The sequence below is a fragment of the Stegodyphus dumicola genome, chromosome 11 (assembly GCF_044657685.1).
Source record: "Stegodyphus dumicola isolate Sdum_Otavi_A_Nest chromosome 11, ASM4465768v1".
Classification (NCBI taxonomy): Eukaryota; Metazoa; Arthropoda; class Arachnida; order Araneae; family Eresidae; genus Stegodyphus; species Stegodyphus dumicola.
In genome coordinates, this window is record NC_140778.1 from 107,994,382 (window position 1) to 108,013,775 (window position 19,394).

Consider the following 19,394-nt stretch of genomic DNA (forward strand, 5'->3'; position numbering starts at 1 on the left):
GGAGACTGGATCAAGCAAAGAAGATTTTTCGTTTCCTCTGCCTCGTATAACAGGTTTATGTGCATTTTGCTATATAGGCGCAGTGTTATTTATCTAAATGTTAAAAATGTTATTATAGAAACAACGACATAAAATATCTGATGCAGACATATGACTGCCTTGTATGGCCTATTAAAACCATGAGCCGTAAAATCGGCTGTAATTCACTAGAGAAGGTAACATTGTACTTCACGTGATAATTCTGCATTAATTCACAACTAATACTAGTACTGATATCTCATAATTGTTTTTGTGCTCTAAAGTTACCGCGTTGTTCAAAACAGTACTTTTCACATAGCAAAAATAAATCGTTTATGTATTTTGCCATGTGTGTACATATAAAGTCGATCAGAAATGTTCTATAAGATATCTGACTGACTGTAATTATTTCCAGTACTGGATGTACAAGTTCCGAAACGTGAGTGCTCCATTTGATCCTTCTTCAGAGGACAAGACAGACCTGCAAACGATATTTTCTAGTTACCTAGCCATTGCAAGCAAAGTGCCCTATGTGTGCTTTTTGTTAGTAAACGCTTATGTCAGTAATAGGTAAGAACAATTTGTTTATGTAATATACAAAGTTCACCAAGAAAGAATATCGGCATTCTAAAATACATTATTTGCAAATGTTATGTCCATCGAAATGATTCGAATGTTTAAAATGTTAAGAAACATTTCAAATTTTAATACTTGGTAAGTTTCGACACTGGCAAGAACCTCCTGGCACGTGTATAAATTTATGAATAGTCATGCATCTTTTCAACAGGAACTAGCAAAATTCGATATAATGCACTTTTATACAATCTGAAATACAATATTGACGTAGAAACCAAATTAAACATTAAAATTATTCTTCTGTAGACGATATTTGAATTCAATATTATTTTCCTTTTTCAGTGCTATTTCATTTGTTAAGCAGCGCAAATGTTGCACTAATACAAATGATTAAAACTTATTCTAAAACAATGTAGTGGCAAAATTTGTTAAGCATTGCTTTTCAAGTGAAATGACACGAAATACAATTAATTTATTTTTTGGCCCTCTTGTGCATAGAAAAATTCGGCCATACTAAGTCGATTGTCAGTATGTTGCAATTCCGTAAAATATAAGGTCCTTAATTTATCTTTCAATATTAATCATTCTATTATTGATAAACAAGTCAAAAGATTCAAAAGTAGTAAAGGCAACTCTTAATACTTTAAATCTTTATTTCACTTTTAAAAATTTATATTAGTTAGATACTTCATTAAAATCACACTTAATTTAAAATGTATCCAACTGATATTTTTTATGACTATTTGAAGTAAGATATTTATAAGAACATACACTACGTAAGCGGTAAAGAGTTTTTTAGTTTTTTTAATTTTTATAGTTGCTTACACCTTTAACCTTTTAAACATTTAAAATATTAAAAAAAATATTTAATGGTGAGTTCTTTTTCTTGGTGTCAGAATCTGAATCTAAATCTTCTTGTTTGAAATTGTATCTGCAATCGAAGCAAATTTATATTACTAGTAATCTTGCAGCCGGACGTTTCTCTTCTATGTTTGAGATAATTTTTGCAATAGAGACTAGTAAAATTTGAAATAATGCACTTTTATACAATTTAAAATGCGATTTCGACGTAGAAACGAAATTAAACATTAAAATTATTCTTCTGCAGACGATATTCGAATTCAGTGTTATTTTCCTTTTATTTTTCAGTCTTGAAACCTAACATAAAATATTCATCATGATACATTATCAATAGCTGACGGCTTTGCAAATAAATTAGACACATTTTTAATTCCACAAAGATCGAAAAGAATATTCGTTTCTGAGTAATATTCATACACTTGCATATAAATATGCAACTATTGGCAAGACATAACCTTTCGGGTGCAATGAATAAACTTTTTTTTTTTTTTTTTGTTAATATTAAACTAGCAATAACCTACTACTTCAATTGTATACGGAATAAAAAGAATTAAAGGCGACGTTCCTGCGATAACATAAATTTCTTCCTGTATTCTTGGAAGACAGCATGCTGCAACAGAACAGTTGAAAGCAAAAATTATTAGCACTATTTAGAACATGCGTTTGCATACTAGCATCTTACAAGGTGTGATTTATTTTTACTGTCAACTGTCTAGCAATTCTTTGGCAATTTTGACAGCTTCTTGGAAAATTCTTGGTGAACTGTCGTTGGCTTTCTATTGTCCAGAAGAACAAAGCATCATAAAGCTGGTCACTTAGTAAAACTTCAGATAAAACCCGAGTCTCTTTGAATTTACGTGTTTCTTTTTTATGATGATTATAATAAAACCGCAAACAAACTGAAAAGGAAACATAAAACTGAAGAAAAGGAATACTTGTAGAGAATATGAAAAGAAAATTTTTAATTGCAGTAATTGTTAAATATTAGTCCTGAATTATTAAAGAAAAGGCATTAGTTTGTTTATGTTTATACATTTATTTCTATACATTTCGCAAACTGTTGTAAAGTTCGTTTCCTGCAAAATATACTATGTGGACACTGTATGTGTTTTTGAGACACTGTATATGGGGGTAAACCTTTTCTATCTCTAAAAACAATGAAAAAGTAATATTGGAGAACACGAATACTGAAAATTACGAGTCTTTACTTTAGCAAAATCCGATTTTCATAGGTTTACAGTCATAATTTTGAAAATTTTAACCTATGATCTATTTTTCTGGTCGAACTACATAAGAAATTCAAAGAATTCCCGAAAGTGTTCCGATATCAAATGTTTGCAAATTTTGTCACTCAATTCCTTAGGCTCAATTATTTTCTAAACTAATTAACCTAACTTTTAATAAAACTTGGAATTTTACATGGGAACTTAGAGTATTCATTCGTATTCAGAAAATTAATAATTGTAATGTTTTGTATACCCATGCTTAGTAATAACAGAAGAAACTTTTAAGTTCTGGAATATAGTTCTGTAATACACGGGGAGTTAGTTATATTCTTGCTGAGATTATTCAATAGCTTTAATTTTTCTGAAATCGTCTTCTGTTACTGAAAAAGGAATCTGATGGCACATATTTAATAAAAGATAGACACTATATAGATATTAGCGGGATATATGAAAAATGTGCAATGCCCTCGCCAGGACTCGAACCTGGATCTTTCGAATACGTGCCGAATGTGCTACGTAACACCACGAAGGCGTGGAGAAAGGAGGGAGAAAATACCTTATAAAACAAATAATGCTTTCAGTAACTTAGTATAAATGATTAGATTCTAATGAAAAGCGTATAAGGTATTTCTTTCGCCTTCCTAGCTTGCCTTCGTGGTGTAGTGGTTCTGCACGCTGGGCCGGTATTCCAGAGGTCCGTGGTTCAATTCCCGGCGAAGGCGATTGCTAATTTTTCATCTCCTCTGCTTCCAAAAAAATACCTAATGTACAAGCGAATAAGGTTTTCAATTATAGACTAAGTTTCTTTTGAATTGGAGTGACAAGGCAAATATAATGTGACACATCTCACAAGCTTTCTTTTTAAACTGTTTTTATTTTTGCTGTGAAACTCCTACGTAGTAAATATGGATTTAGAATTTTCGGTAGGATAATGAGATACATTCCGCAAGAGAAGAAGAGGAAGAATGACCTTGCTTGTTTGCATTAGCTTTACATAAGTCACGTGATTTCGAGGTCATCTGCATTGTTTGTTTACAAAAGGTATACATAAGTCACGGGATCTATGAGGTCAGCGGAATGTATCTCATTGTGTTTAAACTCTAACGCAACGGACCAGTAAAATAAAGTTATCAGCTTCATCTATTTAATTCGATGTTTAGATTTCAATACCCAATAAACGATTTAGGCATTTGAAAGAGTAATATATGGCACTGAGAAAAGGTAGTTCATTCGTCGACTGTGTGATACGTTTAAAAATTGCACGCATTTTTTAGAATCAAATAAATTTTATTCTTTCATGCTGTAACGCACTAATGAAACTGGTCTTATTTGAGTCTTGAAAGATTTTAAAAACTGTGAGATTCCTTTAATTTGAATAACCAGTTATTTAATGTTTTGAATCTGCACTGTCACTTCTCTTTTTCCGTTTTCTCGCCAAAATGCAAATTTGTTCGCGTATATTTGAGCTTCTTAAGACAGAGCATGTTCTGTCACTCGTGGCCACGTTTCTAGGTTTGCTACTTTAAATAAGAGTTCCTGGCTTTGGTCTTGCATTATATTTGCCGATAGGGAAATCCTCGCCTGTGAAGCTCTAAGCCACCTTCGCGTTAAATTGCTCTGTGTAGTCTTTTGAGATGTTAATCTAGTAGTTAAATTTAAGCTTTGCACTTGACTTTAATTTTGAGATTCTCGCCTTAAATGCTGGCGGAATTGTAAGCACCAGGATTGCCTTCTGGTATCTTATTTAATTTTAAATAAAGAGTCTTTTATGCCCTTCTCAAGTTTTTGTTATACTTAGAGATAAATTGCTTAACTTCTACAAAGTGTCTAACTTGAATGATCTCCAAGAGAGTTAGACTTTACAGAACTATATTTAAGTAGGGAAAAAATGCATATTATTCCCAGATGTTAATATTTCCTTTTTTAACTTAACCTCATTCATCTAAGATATATCTTCTGGATAGTGTTATTTCTTTCCCATCATTTTTTATACTGCACTAAACTTTTTTCGTTTCCTGTGGTGTTAAATAGTCTTTTTCAATGTTCCATTTTAGTTTTTTCCACTTTGAGCTTTCTAGAAGTGGCCTTAAAATCGTGGCATTTCAGCCTTTCTTTCAGATTGTGGAAAAATTACTTGTTTCCTTTAACAAATAATTACCAAAAAAAAGTTAAAAGCCCATCATAACTTAAAATATTGTACTGAGTGGCCTACCAGAGTGACTGTGCTGATTTCTCATTCAAAACTAATTCTGCTTATTGGTTATCAAATATAGAATTTAGAAGCACGGTTCAAAAATAAATTTGTTCTATTTTAAATAACTCTTAAGTAAACGAAGCGTGAAAGAAGGAAAACAAAACAAAAACTGGGGAAAAGCCATTTATTGGTCCTGTCTCTAGGCGTAAAGCTTGAATCATCTGCAATCTATAAGGTTTCATTTGCAATCGTATTCTCAAAACATACTACACCGTTGTTTGCGGAAGTTCCAGCTCATACTAACTAGATCCGTTAGTTGATTCTTTGGCCTGCGTAGAAACGTCGCACATCTTTTCCACATTCTCGCCGCTAACACATGGCGGCGAGAATCTCTGCTTTTTCCTTTACAAAGGCAGCTTGTTTCTTCACGGCATAACTAAGATACAAAACGCCCTCTCTTCCTGAGACGTCATTTTTCGTTCTAGCCATCGCAGCACTGCCACGCCTTCCGTAGCCTCGAGCTACGGAGAAAAGAAATTATTTCAGCTCTTCTTTCTTTTAAACCATTCTGGTAAGTCTTTGTTTAAAAATGGTTTTATTACAGTATTTTAAAATACCATATTTCATTTTAAATAACTCTGCATTTCATATAACTTCAGGCATGTTTATGATCACCTTTTGGTGATTCTGAAACTTTTTGAAAAACGTACACGTTTCATCATTTTGATTAACTGAATTTATCACTTTTTTTTTTTTTTTTTTTTTTTACAGATGTCTTCCTTCGAAAAGGATACAGTGGCCTCTCATGGCGATGATCTTATTATTTGCTTTAACCACTGCCATCGTTTTTGTCAATACAGATAACAGTAAGTTGACATTCTTTATCAGGCTAATGCTTTAACAATGTTTGTTTATTACAAATTTCGGTACCGTGAATTTAACTTTAAAATATGCTATCTGTCAATTCAGAATACATGAGGTTTGTCAAGAGGTACAGCAAACGGAATCTAGAATAGATTAACCACATCAAAGATTTCTTTCTTTGATTAGATACATGTTAATAAAACTTTTAATCATTTATGGACTACGAATATACCATGTGTGTATAAATATGATATGAACTATGAACTCTTAATTTTAACTACTAATATGACTACTAATTAAGAACTACTAATACGACTATTAATTACGAACTACTAATAAGAACATACCATGTGAGTATGAATATACCATGTAATACAGAGGCTGTTCGCACATTTTTTAGACGATTTTGGTAAGCGGTAATAAAAAATCGTTTGCTGCAAAAGAGGTAATTGCAATTGTACTATGTTTTTAAAAGTAGAAATTATCATCTGTGGCTTGAAAGTTTTTTTTTTTTTCAAAATGGCAAATTTAACAAAGCAGTGGTTCGAAGGCTACATTTACGCTCTTTCCAAAGAGAAATATGCACACTCCATTATCCAAAAACGATGTGAGAGTCATGGTTTTGTGATATCCAAAGCGTCGATAGGTAATATCATCAACAAGAAAGGAAACAAATGTCAAACAAATTGGAGCCTCAAGTGGGGCAAAAATTCCAAACAAGTATCCAAGGAAAAAACGTACATCTTCGACTATTGCAAAGGTACGTTGTTTAATGTTAAAAGAAAATCCCCCTAGTCAAAGGACAGTTGCAAAATCTTTAAAATGCTCGATGTCCACTGTAAACAAAATGATAAACGTTGATTTAAATCTTAAGAAAGCGAGAAAACGCAATATGCATCGTCTTCTTCCAAAGCATATCGCTCAACGCAGGACACGCTGCAGAATTCTATATGAGAAACACTTAGAAAAATGGAAAACAATTGTCACAATAGATGAAGCATGGGTGTATTTAAATGATTGTAACAAAAAAAGAGCCATTTATTATCGTAAAAGGGGAGAAAAAAATTTAAGTGCATGGTTCAAAGAATCGAAAGAAAGTTTTTCTAAGGGATTCATGATTGTTGCTGATTTTTCTTATAATGGCAAGTTAAAAATAAAGAGAGTGAAAAAAAAATGTCAAGATTAATTCCAAATACTATCAGGAACATATTTTATCGCAAATTTTTCTGAATGAAATACCATCGCTTTACCCACAGTGCCATCAATCTGTGAGACTCCATCAGGACAAAGCTAGCAGTCACACATCAAAATCCACTGTAAATTTCCTAAAAGAGATGGAACAAAAAACTGGTATCGAGGCCATACCCTTCACTGATATCCCTACTAAATCTTCCGATGTGTCAGCTATGGATTTTTGTGCTTTCGGACTTTTAAAAACTGCATTATCCAAACGTTGTCCCAAAACCCTGACAGGACTCTGGAAAGCTGTTCGGGAGGAATGGGATAGAATACCTCTTCTGCCACTTCAAAAGGCATTATTATCCTGGAGATTGCGGTGTCGAAAGATAGTTCAGATTAAGGGATGTCAAATAGAACATTTAAAGCACAAGAATTTTATGTAATTTAGTTTTGTGAATACAATATACGTCGTCTAAAAAATGTGGGAACAGCCTCTGTATAGCTGCTTATTTTCAGAATTTAGATCAAATTAAGCAACAGTCACTTTTCTTTTGAAATTGCGTAAGAAATCAAAGGAATCAAAAAAGTAAAAAAACTTGCATTCCTCTGAAATTGTACAAGTTTTTAAGAATATTTCAATGAAACCGTTAATAAAATTCTAAGAAATAATTCTTTCTTTTTAAAGAGATCTCGAGAAATCTGTTACGATACCATAAAAGCACTAGAGATAATACTGTTGAACTCCTTTGATTATCCATATAATTAATTGCCGTTTCCTAAAACTTGTAGTAGTGTCTTCTACAATTTGGAAGAAATATTCTAATATTCCACTAATTTTTTTCGCTTTCTGAGACGTTCTAAATATTGAATTTTTAAACTGGCTTTTATTTCAAAGAATTCTAGTATATTAAACTAAGCACTTGCTTTAAATAATCTTACGTTAAATAAAAATAAACAAATTAGAAAACTTTCAAAGTGTGACTAAACTTGAGAATAAGTTATGATAACCTATTCTCTTTCTTTTCTTTATTAAAATTTTCTTTGCCACGCACAGAAATAGTACATATATTTATATGTAAATAATGATAAACTTCTTGATTTTTTACTACAGCTTTCAGCTATAATATCTCACCTTGTTTCGATTTCGATAAATATTATAACCTTGGAGAAAATTTAATCACGCATTATAAATGCGTATTGATCAGCTTAGTTCTTTTTAGGCTTATTAATATTCAACTGCAGAAAAAAACTAATCACATGTAAATGTATTCCCAAATAAAACGATTATTTTTATTGCGAAAATTCCTAACTGAGGGTATTTATCTTTTGATAAGTATGGTAAAAGGTTAATAAAATGCATAGCTTCAAATATTTGAGTAAGATAGACATCGCGGGGTAAACTATTTAGTTCCATTTGTAGATTTTCTGGAGCGTTACTCAAGTTCATTTTTAATGTTAACGAAAATAGCAATTGATATATTAAAAAAACTTTATATTCTGTAGGATCCACTTGCTTATCTTCTAAGCGACAATTTTACGTGTAGTAAGTTACTTGTAGAAACTACACAGAAGAAGGGTTAAAAGTAACCTTTATTAAACTCTTTAAAATTCAAAATGCGTTAACTCGACGCTAACACACTACGCCTCACCTGGGCAGTAACTCAAATCACCGGAACTCAAATAAAAATTCGAAGATATTCACAAGTAGTAGAAACTATGCTACATGGCACAGAAAACTCTTGTTACTTAAAACCGCGTCGAAACTAGTGGCAGCAAAGTAAATGCTGTTACGTCTCGTAAACCAGCAATAACTCCGGGAGTAAATGCTCAGGCAACAGAGGTAACGGCAATAACCTAACTCTCTCTAACTTTCCTTCTAAAACCCGGTAGTTAAACTCTTTCTTTACAAGGTAGAATTTCACGCGCGCTACCAAATTTAAATATTCTGGCATTGACAATTAGGAGAATGAAAGCTTATAGAAAAGAATGTCAAATTAAATAAAATTGGTTATTTAAAATAAATATAAATCTCTGCAGTTGCCTCTTCCAGAATTTAGCAAACTTGGATAAAGATCCTTAAAGACCTGACAAACTGTTAAAGTCTACATCTAACAGGCTCTGAGCCTTGCTTACACACAAAAGCCTGAAATTTTTAATTTGATTATAATAAAAGTAATATTTTCTTCCTTTTCCTTCCGCTGAACTTGCTTCCTTGTACTTGCTCATTAGGGCATTCAGTTTTGTCTTTCCAGGCATCTGGAAGAAATACTTATGAATACAAGTTCGTATCAAACAATAAATAACACTTTAATTTCACAAATATTGATCCTTTTATTTTCTAACTCTCTTGCATTTAACGTAGTTTTCTTAAATTTACCGAACATTGTGGTTTTTACCGGCCACATTTACTCATTACACATTCATGCTTTACTTTAGCTTAATGCCCTTTTGGTTCTCCACAAGCTAGAATAGCCCACCAGCGGCCGAGCGGTAAAGTCGCTAAACACTGGTATTTCGGTCCGAGGTTCGAATCCCGCGAACGGGCTGGCTGCATGGGTGTTTTCGTGGTTTTCCCCATGTGTAACGTGTATACAAGCCAGTTTCCCTTAGAAAGTCCTCCACGAAGGCATCCCTCCCCTTAGGCAGATAGCCCTCGAAGCTTTGCCGTAATTAAATAACCTAACCTAAGAAGCTAGAATTTGCATTCCTTCACGCACACTACGAAATTTAAATATTCTGGAAATGACAATTAGGGAGATGAAGGCTTATAGGAAAGGATGTCAGATTAGATAAAACTGGTTATTTAAAATAAATATAAATCCCTACAATTCTATGTCTGTTCCACTAGTCATTATGACACACATTCAAAAGCCTCGTTTCCACTCGTGCGATTCATATGCGTTTAGTCATTGGGTAAAAACAAACTTCCGATGCGCATACTTAGACAGATGAGCATTCACACTACGCTTACATATGCTCCGAAATCGCTTGCAATTACAGCTATCTTTTTTCTCTTCAAAAGTAAATGTGCATGCAGAAATATCTATCTCGCAAAAGCTTTGCTGATTCGTGGACATGAATTCCTTTTTTGTATTTTTCCCTCCTTCCAGCATGCCTTCGTGGTGTAACGGTTGGCACACTCGACGCATATTCGAGAGGTTCAGGTTCGAGTCCCGGCGAGGCCATTGGTCATTTTTGACTTCTCCAGCATCAAAATAACCTAATGTCTCTACAATACCTGAATTTCTTAACACCGTTGGCTACATTTGCAATACTCAGCATTCAAGACGTAGTTATCCTTTTGTTTTTTTGAAAGAATTGATAATCTAATTGTTTGTTTCTTTAAAGAAATTTGGTTAATTACTAATTCAATTAATTGATTTAATTTAATTGCTTACTGATTGTTTTCTTCAATACATAAACTGCTCCCTATAATTGGGGTGTTTCTAAACTTCAAGAATTCGTACATTTGAGAAATGTCGTACGCTTTCCTTCAAGCCCGTCGTTGCTTCTGTAGTCATCATTTTCTGTTGACACCATCTGATTGCTTGTTGACACAATCCTGCACTGACAGTGCAGGATACACCGTCATTGCAGGATATACTGACAATAGTGATCAGTCAGTACAGGATATACTGACAATACACTGACAATGATGACTGCAGAAGCAACGATGGGCTTTCCTTCAAGCCCATCGTTGCTTCTGCAGTCATCATTTTCTGTTGATACCATCTGATTGCCATGACCCCTAAGCTTCTGCATACAATAGCTGAACATGATTTAACTCCATGAGTTTCATCTCTGTTTATAGATCAGCCAAAATCACTTTCAGTCAAAGGCTTCCTGATTGTAGAAAACGCATAACGACTACATACGAAAGGTACTAGTGCAAACGAAGCTAAACTGTCCTCGAGTTCCGTTCATAACATATTAACAGATATAGCAGTCCATTGTTACTGAAACCAGTCCATGAGACCTGCAAGAATTGCTGGCAGTGAGGGTAAGCACAAATATAATATAATCCTTAATATACACCCAAAGGAAAACAGTACACAGGTCAGATCAAAAGACGTGGGGGAAAGGCATGCTACAAAAGGTATGGACCGAGTTCGATAACTATTTGGATGTCTATAAGTCGTATCACACATACAAAACATTTCGGAAGAACAACACTTTAGAACAATTTTTCTGCTTTTTCATATGATATGAGACAGCCCAATCACCTCGGATCGTTTTGGGGTTACCGTGTAAAGGTAAAACTAGTTCCTCAATATAAACTTTGGTTGATGACGGGGAATTCGATATTGATAGCTGATTAGTTGTTGAAAACGAACAACTTTAATTTATTTCCCCGCATGAAAGGAAGAAATCGTACGTCTTTCTTTCAGTGGACGATTGCCTGAAACAGTTGTTCATCTGAAATAAAGGAATGTTTGATACCAGCCTAAATGGGCACAACTGAACATTTGTAGTGTGTGAGGAAAACTTGGTGAGATTCCAGTTATTTTCTTTCGCCAATTATTTTTGCATACTTTATACATTATATTTAAGAATACGTTCACAGTAACCCTCAATTTCCGGATTCATAGACACAGAACTAAATCAGTTGTTTCCAGATTTTGTGATTGTCTCCGAGTCTCTCTGTCCTTTTACAATGTAACTTGAAAATTAACAAATGAATTTAACCCACATGTTCAAATCTCTCGATTTAAAATTTTGGGGTTATTTTCTTCTTATTGTTTTCTCAACACTTTTTTGGTTTGCTTTACTAGGATATCTTACTTAATGAAATTTAGGTAAGAAAATCGGTTTAATCTGAAAATTAGCACAATGATCTTCAAGTAAACTTACATTAAAATTAACAAATACGGAGTAAGTTCCCTGGTTTTAAGCAAAAAAAAACGTTTGTAGTCGGAAACTAATGAGAGTTAATAGCAATCAAATCATCTGTTTTAAAGTTTCATAAATAATGAACTTCCAAACTCAAAAACTGTTTATTGGATGTAGATGGAAGTTTTGTGATTTTATCTTTTGATATCTTCTTAGGTAGGATCTCTTAGACCAGTCTTCGTTTGCATTAAGTTGGAACTCTTATGAAAAAGCACTGAGAATTGCAAATGCCAGTTATATTCATATTTATTTTTGTAAATACTCATATTTGTTACAAACTAGAAGTTTACTAAATGCTCAAACACTGTAGGATTCCCCTCTGTGTTATTCTAAATTACAGTTGAATGTGAAGAATCTTAAGAACTAGTAAGCGAATAATCGCTTGAGTTCGTGAGACAGTAAATAAACTTGGAAAGGGTTAAAAGACCCTTTATTATTCAAATAAGATTTAAGAGAACTCCGTCTTGGAGTTGTACAATAAAGCCGACACTCGGGCTTGAACTTAAGAGACTAAAAATTAAATTAAGCTAATCTTAACTAAAGAGATATAGCCGAAGCTATCAATCTTCTAACAGAGTTGGCCGCTTAACGCTAATTGACTGCGAAGCTATCAAGGGCCTAAAGTATGGCCGAGCGTAATAATAGCTTAAGAGAGAGTAGCTTAAAAAGGCGGACGCGTGCTAACCAGAAACTCTGGTTCTCTCTCCCGAAGACAGTAGAACTCCGCGGTTAAATACCGCTCTTCCTTAATTTACATTCAGACGTGATTCTAAAACTACTTTCTGGCCGGACGTGGTAAGTTGAAATTAAGAAGCGATAGGAAAGGAAATTTAATTCAAAATTTGACTGTTAATAAAATTAACATAATCCTTACAACATAACTAAATGTTAATAGCAAAAGCATGCAAACCCGCGGGTAACGCAGAACAAACTAAATTCATACAGTAAAACCCAACACAATAAAAGCACGTGAAAACTTTCCTAAAATGGAACAGAGAAATAATTATTCCATAAAGTTTCTAAATGTCGATTAATATCAGCCTATACTTACACGTATTTTGCTAACTTTCAAAACTTTCTGAAATTTCGTTGAAACTAATAGGCAAAATTTTAAGTTTAGAACAAAATTAATTTTTCATTGTTAAAAAAAAAGGTATATGCGCTAGAATAAGATACAAAATGAAAGAAAAACATATCGATAAAATTTAACGAAAGTAAAATATAATAGAAGAGAATTAAATTTTGTGAAACAGTTCGTGAAAAGGAAGTTCAGAAGATTTTATTCTTTCGTTTATTACAGTCATTCCTCAATACATATTGAAATTCAGCACTGCAAACCAAAGAAAATTCCGTATTGGAATAAAATGAAGCATTTTCAGAATTAACAGTTGCGTATAAATTAAAAGTTAAAGATTGAAGAACATTAGTTATCATTCAGGAGTTTTCTTTTTGAAATATGTCGAACTATTTTTAAAAAAATATCAATTCGTATTTTTATCTGTAAGCCGCCCAAGCGAGGAAGTAGTTAGTGACTCTGACTGCCGTACCGAAGGGCCTGGGTTCGAATCCCAGAGAAGACATGAATGTAATTTGCCCATCCCTTCATAAGAGGCTAGAGCGGTCCACCAATTAGGTGTCTCCACAATAAAGAGACACAGCCTATAAACGGCTTGAGCTAAGATAAGCCGACGACATATGCAAACATAGCCATTTGGCCACAATGAAATTCATGAATTTGATCTAGTATTACTGTCAGATATGTAATCACAACAATATGACAATAAAAAGACAATAATAAAAAGCCTCAAAAATAAAAGAAAAATTAACAAAACTGAATTTTTAGTCCTTTTTCAAAACCGTTTCGTTATAAATATTCTCTTATTTGCATATGTCTGTTTTGATGTTATAGCATCTCTTTTCTTTCACTAGGTCAAAGAACATTCTTTGCTGTAACAATAACAATAGTAGTGGCTATAAATTGTAAGTATGTTTCTTGAATTTTAGAAATAAATTTGTAAGGTAGATATTAGCTCTGTAACAAATGCAAAAGAACTTTGCAAATGTAGGTGAATTTTTCCACTGACAAATACTTATTTATATTATCACCGCCACCATATTTTTATGTTACTGTTGTTCTAATATACTATACCATCCCATAATATATAATATACCATACCCTAATACCATAATATTTAATATACAGGGGTTGGACAAAAATATGGAAACACCTTTAAAAAAACATGTTTCTTTGCTTAATATGGTGTAGGAAACCCATTGGCATCCAAAACAGCTTGCAGTCTTCTCGGAATGGATAAATACAGTTCCTGTATGTTTGCCAAGGGAATATTATACCATTCTTCCTGCAAAACGGTGGCAAGTTCAGATAACGATGTTGGCGGTGGATAACGAGAACGCACTTTCCGTTCCAATGTAGACCACAAAGGTTCGATAATATTCAGGTTTGGTGACTGTGGTGGCCAGGGGAGATGGGACAACTCATCTTCGTGCTCAGAAAACCAATCCTGGACAATGTGAGTTGTGTGAACAGGGGCTTTGTCGTCTTGGAAGACACCATCACCATCGGGGAACAAAGTTTGTACCATGGGATGAACTTGATCGGCCAAAATGTTCACATAAGTCTTGGCAGTCATGTGCCCTGACACAGTTATCATGGGGCTAGCAGAGAACCACGATATGGCTGCCCAAACCATAACAGAACCCCCGCCATGTTTCACTCTTGGCAACAAGCAGTCTGTATTATAGGCTTGAGATGGCGTTCTCCAGATGTAAACTCGGCCAGAAGTGGGAAACAATGTGAAAGAAGACTCGTCGGACCATATTACTCGCTTCCACTGCTCTATAGTCCAGGCTTTATGACTTAAACACCACTTTTCCTGTTACGGGCATTAGCATCACTGATGAGTGGCTTCTCAATTGCAGCACGGCCAGCAATTCCCTGTTTATGAAGCTCTCTTCTAATTGTTTTGGTACTCACAGGGTTCGGTAACGCAACATTCATTTCAGCAGTAACTTTTGCAGCTGTGGTCTTCTTATTTTTCCCCACAATCGCTTTTAACGTCGTCTGTCACGATCACTCCGGAGACACTTTCGTCCGCGCTGTGATTTAGCAGATGATGTTTTTCCGCTTTTCAAATATGCGGAATAAATCTTCGATACAGTACCTCTTGAAACACTAAACACCTCGGCTACCTTGCTTACGGAAGCACCTACCATACGTGCTCCAACAATTTACCCACGTTCGAAGTCTGTTAACTCTGACATAATGCAATGACAACCTTACATAACAGTACTCCGACAACAACTGAACTGTTTAGCACATTTACGAAGTTGTATAGGTGGCGTCAGTAGTCAAAAACGCCAGCGCCACCTACATATTTCATTAAAATCAATCTTTCTTTTCAAACATGCATTTCACAAGGTGTTTCCATATTTTTGTCCATCCACTGTAACATACCATGCCATCTCTACATATAATAAAAGAAAGAGTCTGTGTCTTTCGTTCGTGCTTTGCGCGTAAACTAATAGACCCAGGGCTACGAAATTTGGTATATAGGTGCATCTAGACAAAAGCCAGTGCACCTCGAAATGATTTTTTCTAGATTCGTATCAGATTTTTTTTTATTTATCTTTTCGATTTTATCGCATCATTTTTGAATAATTTCATTCTTTTAGAAATGTGGTTTTGGCAACAGTTTTTTATTCAATTATATACAGGACTGCCGACTGTTAAAAAGCAGCACTTTTGCCACCTGGAAAAATGAGGGCGATAATTCTGTGCAGTTTTTAAATTTAATGTTTCTTTTGGATACTGTACGTTTGTTGAGAGAAGGCAACGAGAAGTTGGTTAATTTATTTATTAGGATAATTAATGTTTGTGTTAAGGGATATTGCTTATTTCATTGTAATTAATTTTATTATACGTAATAGTTTTTTTTTTTTTTTTTTTTTTTTTTTTAGTCCAAAGGGTCCCTGAAAGACTATTGTTCTATTGTTTCCGTTTTGCGATTTTGCGTTGTATCACTATAAATGTCCGTTTCACTTTTCAAACTGTTGCCACCAAATGTTAGAGTCCTGCATTATATTTGAAGAAAATAATGAAAAATCTGCATAAATGTATGTATATTTCTCGCATTGTGATAAAACAAGGATACACAGAGCCATCGAATTTTGAATGACGTAATCCTCCTACGAATATGGGCATGTGGAAGACCAAATTTGAAATTTGGAATTTGGTTTATGATCGATTTCATATTTTGTAAAGCTTTAACGAATTTTTGAGTAACAAACTCAACGATTTAAAAGCGAGCAATGGCAACACCCTACCGGGAAAAAAACCTTTTTATCTCCAGGGCGCGGAACTGTGTATCAGAAATCCTAAAGATATGCTCATTTTAAAATTATTTTGCGACATTGCTATTGAACTAAATTTTATGGTTTAAGTACAAAGAACGTGATATTTAATAAATAAAAGTAACACAAAAAACGTTAAAAGAACGCCCCTTTGGATGTAATTTAAAATCTGAAACCTTTCAGATTTATTTTTATTTATTTATTATTACTATTTTTTTATGAAACTGTTCTGCAGAGTAAAGTTCTGCGCATTTTTTTAATTTAACGTTTGGTCTACCCTTCAATCACTTTTCCGGTACATTTAAAAGCCAGACGAAGGCAAGCCGCGTAGCTGCTGGTAATATACAAAAAAAAGTCAGTATAAATTTGAAAACTTAATAAATCACGGAATATTGTAGATAGAGAGGTAAAAATTGACACACATACTTAGAATGACATGGGGTTTTATTAGAAAAGCAATAATCTGATCAGAAAAGCAATAATTAGCATAACAAATTAAGACAAAGCAAAGATGATGTTCTTTACAGGAAATGCTCAATATATTCACCATCATTCCTCAACAATAGCTGTAGTCGAGGAATAATGTTGTGAACAGCACTGTAAAGTATGTCCGGAGTTATGGTGAGGTATTGCCGGTGGATGTTGTCTTTCAGAATCCCTAGAGATGTCGGTCGATCACGATACACTTGCGACTTCAGGTAACCCCAAAACCAATAATCGCACGGACTGAGGTCTGGGGACCTGGGAGGCCAAGCATGGCGAAAGTGGCGGCTGAGCACACGATCATCACCAAACGACGGGCGCAAGAGATCTTTCATGCGTCTAGCAATATGGGGTGGAGCGCCATCCTGCATAAAATCATACATTTTTTAAACTTTTTTTTGGTTCTAATAAAACCCCATGTCATTCTAAGTACGAGTCTAAGTCTCGTATGTACGTCAATTTTTACCTCTCTATCTACATTATTCCGTGATTTATTAAGTTTTCAAATTTATACTGACTTTTTGATCACCCGGTATATAATATGCCATACCATAATACCATAATAATATACCATATCATAATGTAATTCTTCGTACTCAATCTAGTTTACGATTTTACAAAAAAAAAAAAAAAAAAAAAAAAAAAAAAAAAAAAAATCCTAAATATGACTAATATAAGGAACAATGGGATAATACTTAGAATACAAATCAAAGGGTATATTCAGTCAGTGAATGCGAATAAGGCAAAATTCTAAGCTTATAACATTTATTTTAACTTTCTAATTCTTTACAATATATCATCCTTACAGTAAATTTGTAGACAGTCAAGCAATAAAACTGCAGAAATCAAATGTAATTAATTTGATGGAGTTTTAAGGTCAATTCGACGATTTACAGCGCTGTTACAGAATACCGATGTTTCATGCTGTGAGATATGTAAATAAGGTACAAATATGATGCATGGAAGAATTTATGCCCATTCTCTCTGCATACAGTTTTAAAAGATTTAAAATAAACGTTAAACCATTTGCTAGAAGCTGTACTTCTAAATTAGACCTAGAAGAAAATTTCTTAAAATTATTTATTTATAATGATCTAGTAAATGAAAATCTGACTGATATGAAACTGTAAAAGCGAGGGTCGTTAAAAATTGGCAAAGTACATGACGGCTATATGATTAAGATATGCCTCCGTGGAGGAGGTTCTAAGCTTCCTTGAAGCTCGTATTCGATGGAGCTATAAAAGAAAATCGATGAAAAAGAAGATATACAACTGAAAATATCTTTCATAAAACAATTGGCAGATTCGTGTTATTTAATCAAGTACCTGTAGATACTTTTTTATTAAATATGTCTGATAATGCAAAGTTTATATTTATAATCGGTGCAACTAAAGAAGTATTTTCGCACTTTTAAACATGCTAATACTCTTCGTAAGAGTAATAAATTCTATATGAATTCATACTTTTCTTTTTATATCAAAAAAGGGGAGGAGAGCGAAAGTTCAAAAATGAAATATTCTACAAAGACTAAATATGATTTCTAATAAAAATATTCCTAATCATTGCAGTGTTTGAAAATTTTTGATTATTTTCCTAATTATTATCTCAACATGAGATGTAAGACTCATATTGTACACATATTCATTTTCACCGTGTTTCCTAATTTTAAATACGCCTTAAACATTAAAAAAAAAAAAAAAAAAAAAAAAAAAAAAAAAAAAAAAAATCTACGAATGGCACAATGTAGGCAACGAACGACAACATAACAACATAACAACAATAAATTTCAAAGAATACCATGTACACAGCATCCTGTTTAAATTAAAAAAAAAAAAATCTACGAATTGCACAATTTAGGCAACGAACGAATCTACAAACTACGCACACCTCGCTTTAATAAATTAACATAACAACAATAAATTTCAAAGAATACCATGTACACAGCATCCTGTTTTAACTTAATAAAACATCTACGAATTACACAATTTAGGCAACGAACGAATCTACGAACTACACACACCTCGCTTTAATAAATTAATATAACACCAATAAATCTCAAAGAATACCATGTACACAGCATCCTGTTTAAATTTTAAAAAACATCTACGAATTGCACAATCTAGACACTAACAACTAGCAACTAAACACTAATCAACAAAATAAACTAAAATAAATTTCAAACAATTAAAAAAAAAAAAAAAAAAAAAAAAAAAAAAAAAAAAAAATAACGACAGAAATACATTCTAAAAAACCAGTGAACATAACATTCTACAAAATAAGAACAAGAATAAAATAAAATGCACTTTAAATGCTTTTTCGAACAGCAGAAATACCAATTTCATACCACCTTTAACATGCCGCCACGTAATCACTATCGTATTTATATGACAGCCAGACACACTATCCAGAAAATTCATACTATGGTTCACAAATAAATAAAATCACAAATCCCTACTTCTATCATGCACAGCCATTAAAAATAATCTCCCAGACCCTCTTTCCACACCTCCAAATACCCACTGCCCCTCAACAGGATGGCCACAATGATATTTCTTTTTGCCGATACTTTGTAAGGATTATGTTAATTTTATTAACAGTTAAATTTTAAGTTAAAGTTCCTTTCCTGTGAAATTCTTAACTTCAACTTACTACTTCCGGCCAGAACGTAGTTTTGGAATTTGCTGAATATAAGGAGGAGCGGTATTTAAACCATGAAGTTACTTACGGAGGTA

General features: G+C 33.4%; 1 protein-coding gene across 2 annotated transcripts in view; it reads left to right on the forward strand.

Annotated features, from left to right (window-relative positions):
• The window catches only part of LOC118194480 (equilibrative nucleoside transporter 1-like), a 72,338-nt gene that overhangs the window by 24,457 nt on the left and 28,487 nt on the right, over positions 1-19,394 (forward strand). For both annotated transcript variants that reach the window (XM_035365634.2, XM_035365628.2), the window contains 3 exons: positions 434-588; positions 5,647-5,741; positions 13,738-13,788. In XM_035365634.2, coding sequence (XP_035221525.1) covers positions 434-588; positions 5,647-5,741; positions 13,738-13,788 — 301 coding nt within the window. The remainder of the gene's footprint in view (positions 1-433; positions 589-5,646; positions 5,742-13,737; positions 13,789-19,394) is intronic.